General features: G+C 54.5%; 1 protein-coding gene across 3 annotated transcripts in view; it reads left to right on the top strand.

Moving 5' to 3' along the window:
• The window catches only part of VASH2 (vasohibin 2), a 37,454-nt gene continuing 28,912 nt past the window's right edge, over positions 1,044-9,585 (top strand). Inside the window, exons 1-2 of one of the 3 annotated variants that reach the window (XM_003357589.4) lie at positions 1,044-1,261; positions 1,884-2,334. In XM_003357589.4, coding sequence (XP_003357637.2) covers positions 2,059-2,334 — 276 coding nt within the window. In that variant the 5' untranslated portion in view covers positions 1,044-1,261; positions 1,884-2,058. Of the gene's footprint in view, positions 1,262-1,530; positions 1,661-1,883; positions 2,335-9,585 lie in introns of those variants that run through there. The other 2 variants (XM_003357590.4, XM_013979956.2) reach the window with 2 other exon arrangements.

Genomic DNA, 9,585 nt, shown 5'->3' with positions numbered 1-9,585 from the left:
ATCTTGCTCTTTAAAAAAATGAAGAGGAAAAGGGGGCGGGGGAGGAAGGGAGTGGAGGAGGAGGACGAGAAGAAGCAGAAGATGGCTTTAAGGAAAAGGTATGTGAGTGCAGCGTGTGGGAGGGCCTCCACTTCTCCTGGCTTTGAAGCATCTCTCCAGCCCCTCCTAACTTAGTAGCTGTGGCAACACTCAGAACCTGGCTGACCTCCCTGGTTTTAGTGTCACATATCAGCTTTTTTTTTTCTTTTTCTTTTTCTTTTTTCTTTTTGCTTTTTAGGGCCGCACCATGGAAGTTCCCAGGCTAGGGATCTAATTGGCACTGCAGCTGCCAGCCTATGCAGTCACAGCCACAACTATATGGTATCCAGGCCTCATATATGATGAGACCTACACCACAACTCACAGCCACACAGGATCCTTTAACCCACTGATGAGGCTAGGGATCGAACCTGCATTCTCATGGTTATTAGTCAAGTTCCTTACCACTGAGTTACAACAGGAACTCCTGAGCTTGGTTTTGAAGGGACTTTATAAATCGTGTCTAATGTCAGAGGGTATATGGCTGTGTCCCCTGGTTAGTTTGGGGACATTTGTAATGTAGGATAAAAAAAAAAAAAAACAACGATTTATTGCGCCTTCATGTGAACAGTGCTGCCTGAGCCATCCATCAGTCCCAGGTAGCGGGGGCAGGTGACTGCGCCCAGCCTTCTTCAAGGAATGCTGTCTTAAGACATGCCCTGCTCTAGCTAAGGGTCACTACTTGGGTGGCTTTACTTCTGTGTTTCCCACAGGTGCAACCCCCCGCAGTGCCACGACTCCCCCCTCCCCCGCCCCGGGGAAACTCGGTCTTAAGTCCCGGCGACAAACGCTCCAGCCCCGCAGGGCTCCCAGGACAAGACAACGATCGGATTTCGCGCGGCCGCCCGGCTCCCCTGCTCCCCTCCCCTCCCGCCCAGAAACCCCCGGAGCCAATCAGAGCGTCGCGGAGCTCTGGGTTGTAGAGTCCCGCGCCCGGGACCCGCCCCTCTTTGTTGCGGCGGCCAATGGACGCATTCGGAACATCGGCGGCTGCCCGGGTGACTCGGTTATATGTCACAGAATAACATTCGAGAATGGGACATGGAATGAGGCGACGGCCACAGCAGCCCCTAGCAGCCCCAGGCCCAGGCCCAGCCGCCGCCGCAGCAGCAGCCGCAGCAGCAGCCCTCGCCGCCCCCGCCGCACAGAGAGGCTCCGCAGCCATGAGGCCGGCCGTCCCAAGGTAGGGTCCCAGAGCTGCGGCGCGCTCTTCCCGCGCCCCGCCTGCAGCCAGTCAGTCCCGGTGTCTGGCGCTGGAACTCGGGGAAGGGGGCGGGTGGAGCTACTGCCACTGGAGCCTGTGGACCGGGGCCGCCCCTCGCCCTCCCGGCTTCCCGGAGAGCTTCCTGGAAGAAATGCGGCAGCCTTTGCCAGCCGCTGCGCCCTCGCGGCCGCCCCGGGCGCTCACGTGCCGGCACGTTCTCGGTTCTGCTCGGCTCCCGGCCACATCTGGCGACGAAGGAAGGCATGGAGCCTTGCGGGAACCGCCTGTTCCTTCCGGCAGCACGAGCTGTCCTTCTCCTCCTTACCTCGTCCACTCCGCAGCCTCCACGCTCCTTGTAGTTACCTCCCGCGGGTTGAGGTGGGTGTGAAGCTTTGTGGCAAAATTCAAGTCGCCTTTCTAGGTAATTGCAGGGCCGGAAGCTCTCTGTGCAATTCCCCGGCGGGGAGGTCTGTCCGCGCGCAAGGGAGCGGGCGGCGAAGTGGGAACCCTTCGAAGCCCCATCGCCTTGGCCACGGCTCCCGCCGCGGTTCGTCCGGGTGTCCACTTCTCCGTGGTGTATGCTGTGTCTCACTGATTTCAGGCACTGCCCGTAAGCGGAACTCCAGCCGCCGCTCCCCCTTGGCTCGTCCTGCCGCAGCGGGAAGCATGGAGAAGGCCGCCCTCTCGGGGCGCTGACCCCGCACCGCGTCCGCGCGCACACGCCCCCCGCCGCCGCCGCGCTCCCCGCAAGCCGCCCTCCCCACCCTGACCCCACCATGACCGGCTCGGCGGCCGACACTCACCGCTGCCCCCACCCCAAAGGCGCCAAAGGCACCCGGTCCCGGAGCAGCCACGCGCGGCCCGTAAGCCTCGCCACCAGCGGGGGCTCAGAGGAGGAGGACAAAGACGGTGGGGTGCTGTTTCACGTTAACAAGAGCGGCTTCCCCATCGACAGCCACACCTGGGAGCGCATGTGGATGCACGTGGCCAAGGTGCACCCCAAGGGAGGCGAAATGGTGGGCGCCATCAGGAACGCCACCTTCTTGGCAAAGGTTAGTGGCTTCGAAGGAAGGGGGGTGGGGTGGACGGTGATGGGATCATTTCAGCCCGTGCTAGCAAATAAAGCCAATTTCCGTTTTCCTGGTCCTGCTACAAACTGCCTTCCCCTCCCCATTCTTCCCGCCAGCCCCCAGTCCTTTGCTTAATTGAGACATTTGTCTTGGACGCCTTAGAAATGAGGGCGCCAGAGGAAGGGGGTTTGCTGTCCTGGGACTGTGTGGTCGGCTTGTGCCAAGGTTTCTTTGAATCTGGAGCCAAATTCGATTATTTCCTCTTCTCCGTGTACATCCTCCTTCTGCAAAAACTGTAGTCACCAGACAGCACCAGGGATGCCAGGAATGCTTAGGCCCCCTAGGGATCCCACCCTGCTTTTTCTCTCGGAGTCTCTTGGTCCTCCCCTGACTGCCCCCCCCCCGAATGATTTATTAGGCTGTGAATGAATTTGCAGCCAGTCAGATTTCTCAGCATGAATCATTCCTAGACTTTTTGCCAATTTTTTTTTTATGACAGTGACTTTCACCTCTGAAACTTACAAAACAGTCAACTCTTTCCCCAGCTTCTCTGGGCTGAGAAAGAAAAGAAGAGCTTGACGATGGCTTAAAAGGGACTTTCCAGTACATATGATGAATGAGTCTCACTGGATAGAGAGAGAGGCTCAGGAGCGAAACTCTTTCTACCTTGGAGAGAAGCCAGTGAGCCAATTGGGTTTGGTGGCCAAGGATAATGTTAGTAAAATAGAGATGTGCAGTGGTCACTTTATGAGACATCAGAATGCAAACTGGAAGAGAAATGCTGCAGAGCCTGGGGGTTATAGCATGGCAGATGGCTTCCCCTGCACCCTGGGGACACTGGTATGGCTGAGAAGATTCCTGGGCAGGTCGAGGAATGCCAGACCTGAGACCTGGAAGGCCATCTGGTCCAGTCCCCAACCTGGTGACCTGAGCATCTGAGCCCTGCAGGCTGGAAAGCTGTGTGTGCCCTTGGGGGAAGTGACAGAGCCTATCAGCTTCCTGCTGCAGTTGGTTACCGTGTTTTAGTACCCTGCTGGTCAAGGGGCTCTTCATTATGCCCAACTAGAATCTTGCCCACTTCAGTGTCAGCCGTAATGATCCTGGCAGAGTCCTCCTTGAGGACTCAGAGCCTGAGAACAACCCGAGGATTGGCCTGCAGTTCTGACTTCAGCATTTGTCCTTATTTAGGTGAGCCTTTCTCATTCGGCGCCCTCAGCACCCACCCTGCTGCTAATTGGGCCTTCCTCCTTCTCCCAACCTTGTGGGTGGGGGACCCCCTTTCTCTATGGGAATCAGGGAACATCTGTGTTGGTGGAAACCAATCTCGTACCTCTCAGCACAATCCCTTCCTCTTCTGAAGACCTTCAAGGAATGGGGAGCTCGCTGCTTCACAGGGCAGCTGGCCAGATGTGGTTACAGGGAACTCTTTTCTTAGACTGAACAGAACTCCTCCTCCTCTCCCCCGCGTCATGGGTCACCTCCTATCCTTGTGTTCAAGAACCAAAGGGCAGCACACATCGACTTCCCATGCTACTCACAGCTCCCTCGATTGTTATGAGACGGTTCTCTTCGAGTAAGGAAGGGGCCTGGGGTAAAAATCAAGGGACTGAATTCTGGTCCTGGCCATGCTTCGTCTAGCTTTGTGGCCTAGGTCACTTGCTTAAAATCTCCAGCCTTAGTTTTCTCATCCATAAAATGGGAGTAGATCAGATTTCATGTAAAATTCTTCCCAACCCTCAAACCCCTTGGTGTTATGACCTGTGAGTCTCTAGGTTTTTAATGATCTGTGTGACACCAGAGGTGCACTGACTACGAGGCCTCAGAACTGTGACGTGTCATCATTCTGCATCTTTCTTTAACTGTTTTTATCTGCAGGTAGTTCTTTCACCTTTTCTTATGTGTCATAGTTCCGAGATCAACTCACTTTCCTCATCCTCTTTCTAGGACAATTGCTAGTTGTTATCAGTCAGTCCCGGAAAGCAAACACAGACGAAACACAGTATTCTAAGTATTATCTGAGCAGCTTAGAACATAAAGTACTACTTCCTGATCCTTCCGTTATTGTGGCTGAATTCTGGGTTCTTAAAGGAAGAGCATTCCTTATATATATGTGGCAACCACATATTTATGTATTACATACATAAAATACAGCAGCCATGTATATATATATATAGAGAGAGAGAGACAGAGAGAGAGAGAGAAGCCATGTCACAGTGTACTTTCATAGTAACCCAAAGGTCCCACGAGAGCTCCTGCCAAGCCAGGACAACCCCACCTGAGCGTGGGCAGCATCAGCCTTCCGAACCTCAATGAAGAGTTCACATCTCTCTCTCTTACAGCTGCATCACCATACTTGGTTCTCCATCCTAAGCCCCATCCCAGCATCCCCTCTCTCCCTGCTCCTCACATTCCCCAAACCCTGACCAATACGCAGGCCCTGGGATGGGAACAGCTTTGATTGATTGATTGATTGATTGATTTTTTTTGTCTTTTTGCCTTTTCTTGAGCTGCTCCCTTGGCATATGGAGATTCCCAGGCTGGGGTCCAATCGTAGCTGTTGCTGCTGGCCTACACCACAGCCACAGCCACGCCAGATCTGAGCCGCATCTGCGACCTACACCACAGCTCAGGGCAACGCTGGATCCATAACTCACTGAGCAAGGCCAGGGATCGAACCCAAAACCTCATGGTTCCTAGTCGAATTCATTCCACAGGACGGGAACTCCAGGAACAGCTTTGAAATCTTGTTTCTGGGGCCAGTCCTCTCTGATTCAAGGGATGGTCTTTTCTTTCTTCTTCTTCTTCTTTTTTTTTTTTTTTTTGTTTTTGGCTGCACCTGCTGCATATGGAAGTCCCCGGGTCCCACTGTCCTGGGCTGGGGATCGAACCCAAGCCCCGGCAGAGATGGTGCTAGATTTTTAACCCCCTCTGCCACACCGGGAACACCTCAAGGGCTAGTCTCGCACTCAGCTCTGCGACTCTTTTCTCTAGATCCAAGTCCTTTCCTCCTTTAACCAAATCAATGTCTTGCTGAAGAACTGGTGCAGAAGAGGGGTGATGGTGAAAGGGTTGGAGGATTTCCAGGGGGTTTAACCTTTTTTTGGCAATTGAATGGGGACTCAGAAGCCAAAGAAGTGGCTGGGGGGAGGCATCAGAGGTCTAAGGGGAGGACGGAATGGCACTTCCTTTGACCACAGGAAGCCGTGGTAAGTTCTGTGCAAAGGTCCAGGTGCCCCAACTGGGGAAAGCGGGGCAGGTGTCGCTCTGCGATCCGCTTCCTAAATGTGGGACCGCAGGCCTTTGCCCTGCTGGTTAATGGACCTGGAGTTAGCAGTTGACTCGGTGCAGGCCAGGGTTTTTCAGGGATAGTGCAAGAACGCAGCACGAGTTGGAAGATGACAGAGGTCGGGGAGGGAGGGCAGAGGGGGTGGCTGGCCCAGAAAAGACAGCTGGGCCGAACAGGAGAAGGCACCTCCTGCCTCTTGAGCGGCTGGATCCCGACTCTCCTGGGGCAGTCAACCAGACGGATCCAGCAGGAAACACCAGGCGCTTTCTTGCAGATGCCACGTGTTTGTGCCTCTCCCGTTGATCCCAAGTTGGGAAGCCATTCACATTTAGAGGACTCAGCTTTGCCTGAGTGAGAAAGTGTGAGGGCTGTGGAAAGAGACGTCAGGGCTTCATTCCTGCCCCCTGCTGGCTCAGGCTGGCACCTCTGGACTAGGTCACCATCAACCATTTCTGTCTGCTCCCTATGCAGGGGCCTAGGGCCCATCCTGGGCTCATGAGTGATGTCCCCTGCTCCCCTCTAGGTCGCCAGAGGACATTCTTCTGTCTGGCACCTGCACCGTGTACAATACATTTTCAGAGCCGGGACGGTAAAAGGTTTGGCCTTCTCCTGGTACTTTCTTGCGAGAGAGTCATGGTGCCCGGGCGCTCGCGGCCTCCCTGGCTGCTCTCCTGGCTTCCCCTCTCCCCACATGGTGATGCATGGTGATGCCACTCACGCTTATCTGTCCACATCCCTTTTCCCTGCATTCTTCTGACGGCTCATTGTGTTTGGCAAGAATGGAGTGAAAGAGAGCCTGTCCACAAAAGCTGGTGGTTTGTTTCATTTTTCTTCCTGAACAACCGTCTTCCTGTTCCCTCCCCTCCCCCTGCCCCACCCCCAGGGCCTCACCCCCACCCTAGACACGGTGTGCAGAGGGTGGTTTCAGTCTGTGCCCTGCAGATTCTGCCTTTATCAGCAGGGCTGTGGCTCGAGGGGGTCTGGGTGCAGGTGGCAGGAGGGAACCCGGAGGGGAAGGGCTGGGGAATTCTAGGCTGGAGTTTCGGGTGAAATGGGGCAGGAAAATAACAGGAGGGACTCTCAGGACCCCACTCAGGGAGGAAGAAAAAAAAGGTGGGCACCCTGGGCTTTTCAGAAAAAGGTTCCAATTTATTTCCCCGTCATGCCATGTGAGAGCCTTCTCACCAGCACTGAGTGTCCACATTTCAGGGTATCTCTGCCAGCTAGAGAGGTGAGAAATGACTGTAGTGGCGTTCATCTGCATTTCCTAAATTATTAATGAGCTGGAACATTTTTTCTTGTTTTCGCTTTTTAGGGCCGAACCTGTGGCATATGGAGATTCTCAGGCTAGGGGTCCGATCAGAGCTACAGCTGCTGGCCCCCACCACAGCCACAGCCACGCCAGGTCCGAGCTGCATCTGTGACCTACACCACAGCTCATGGCAACGTCGGATCCTTAACCCACTGAGCGAGGCCAGGGATCAAACCTGCAACCTCATGGTTCCTAGTCAGACTCGTATCCAGTGCGCCACAATGGGAACTCTTGGACCATTTTTTCAAATGTTTATTCACTATTTGCATTTCCTCATTTGCGAATTGTCTTTTTACGGCCATTTAAAAAAATTGTGGTAACATACAATTTGCCATTTTAACCATTTTAAGGGTACAGTTCTGTGAATTAAGTGTATTCCCACTGCTAGGCAACCATCACCCCCTTCCATCTCCCGTACTTTTTCTTCTTCCCTGACTAAAACTTGTGCCTATTAAACATGGAGTCCCTCTTTCTCCTTCCCCCTCCCTGGCCACCACCCTGTACTTTCTGTCTCTATGAATTTGAGTACTCCAGGACCCTCAACAGAGGAATCATACAATATTTGTCCATATGTGACTGGATTCTTTCATCTAGCATAATGTCTTCGAAGTTCCAGCTTGTTATAGCATGTGTCAGCGTGCCGCTCCTTTTTAGGGCTGAGTAATATTCCCTTGCATGTATGCTACGTTTTGGTTATTCATTTATCTGTTGATGGACACTTGGGTTGCTTCCACCTTCTGGGGCCATCTTCTTTTCATTAAGGCCCAGAGTGTTTTCTTATCACTTCATAGGAACTCTTTATGAATGAAGGATATTAACTCACAGTCACTGGCAGAGGTGGCTATTTTCACCTTTTCCATCAGGGTGAGAAGGTATCTTTTGGTCCAAGGGCTCAGGCCCTGCTGATTCTGTTTTCCAGTTACTGAAAAATAGAAACCATTCAGCCCCCGCCCCCACCCCGTCTAGACCCCTGAAAACACGTTATTGGATGGATCCTCATAATACAGCTAATACTTAAAGAGCACTCTGTGCAAAACCCCAGGTTGCCTGCATTGTACATTAGGTCATGTAATTCCCACATCCAGCCCAGAAGGGTTGAAGTGGGTGATACTTTATCAGGAAGGAACTAGAGGCTTAGAGAGGTCGGGCAGCTTGCCCAGGGGCCACAGCAGTAGGTGACAAAGCAGGGACTCATAATTGCCCCCCAGGGAGCCTGCCTGGCTTATAATCCGTCGTCCTGTGGGGCCCTGGCAGCCCAAGGCGCTGGTTGGGAGCTGACCCCTGCCGAGCCCCAGCCTGAGCCCCAGCCAGCTACCCCAGACGGCCCAGTGGGTTGTAGCCCGATGACATCATCCGCTCAGCAGTGCTGGCCCTCTCCCCGGCCCCTCTCCCCGCCACAGCCCTGCTTCCCAGCTGGGCTTTGGGGAATGTGGCCTCGGCTCCCCCACTCACTCTCAGCCGGGGCTGAGGTAACCAGGCAGCTGTTTTTCAAAGCCCTTGGGCGCCACTGGGCTGCTATTCTGAGGACCGGCTGTCGCCTGACTCCCACCCCATCATCTGGCTCTTGTGGGCTCCGCTGGGCTTGGGGGAGTTGAAATAACGTGGTGGTCGGCCCCCCAGCTGACGCAAAGCCAAGTCACTGGCTGCCTCAGGGCTTTGGCCAAGGGCCTGCTGGGGATCCCTTGGGTGACTGGTGACTAGGGCCTTTGCCCATGCTTCTCGGCTCTTCTATTGACTGGGGTCCAACAGCACTCTTCTGTGTAGAAATAGTCTCATGCCTTCAAAAACGGTGTCACTTCTCTCCTCCCTTCCTCTGTGCCTGTGCCACCTCGCGCTTTGTGCTTGGCCCAGAGCGGAGACTGCAGGAGGTGCTAAAGAAATGGTCGTTGGCGTCTCCCATGCTTCCTCCCTTCTCTGTGTCCCTGGCACAGTCCTGCACAGAATTCCAGGTGTGAGCAGATCAGTAGATGTTACTGCAAAATCACGGACAAGCTTCCTCCTGGTTTCTGGGACAGAAACGCAAGGATGTGTGACTTTGTCGGGGGTGGGGTGTTTGTGGGGAGGGTCATGGAAGCAAACGTTCACATGGGAACATTTTGCTCCCAATAATGACTCTCCAAGAGAGGAATGTGATTTGAGTTGATAAACAAGATGTAGTTCGAAAAACAGCTGTGTGAGTGTGTGCACACAGTCTCACATTCACACACACGCACACTCTGCACCCTAGCTGTGAAGTGGGGTGTGTGGCTTTTATGTGATGCAAAAGCAGCCAAAGCTGTAGCAGTGTGAAGAGCCTCCTGCCTTGGGCTTCGCTGTGGGGCCTGGGCCCTTGGGGGTGGCTGCAGGTCGGGGGTCCGGGCTGAGGGGAACCAGGGCCCCTCTGGCTCTGGTGCCCAGTGCTGTCCCCATGCCTGTTTGCCAGCAGCTTCGCCTTCCACCGGCTCAGCACTGAACCCCCAGGGCCTCCCCTCTCCTGCTTTCTTGCAGGATGGAACTGAGCTGCCTGCGGCCCCTCTGCTCCTCCCCAAGCAGCTTAGCCCTGGAGGAGCCTTCTTCCCTCCCAGAGCCACAGGCCCACGTGGGCTGAGTGCCTCTGTCACCAGCGACCCCACCCCACCAGAGAGGCCCAGGTTAG

This window comes from Sus scrofa, chromosome 9 (assembly GCF_000003025.6).
Source record: "Sus scrofa isolate TJ Tabasco breed Duroc chromosome 9, Sscrofa11.1, whole genome shotgun sequence".
In the NCBI taxonomy this organism is placed as follows: Eukaryota; Metazoa; Chordata; class Mammalia; order Artiodactyla; family Suidae; genus Sus; species Sus scrofa.
Note: the sequence above shows the minus strand (reverse complement) of the source record. Positions and strands in the feature narration are given on the sequence as shown.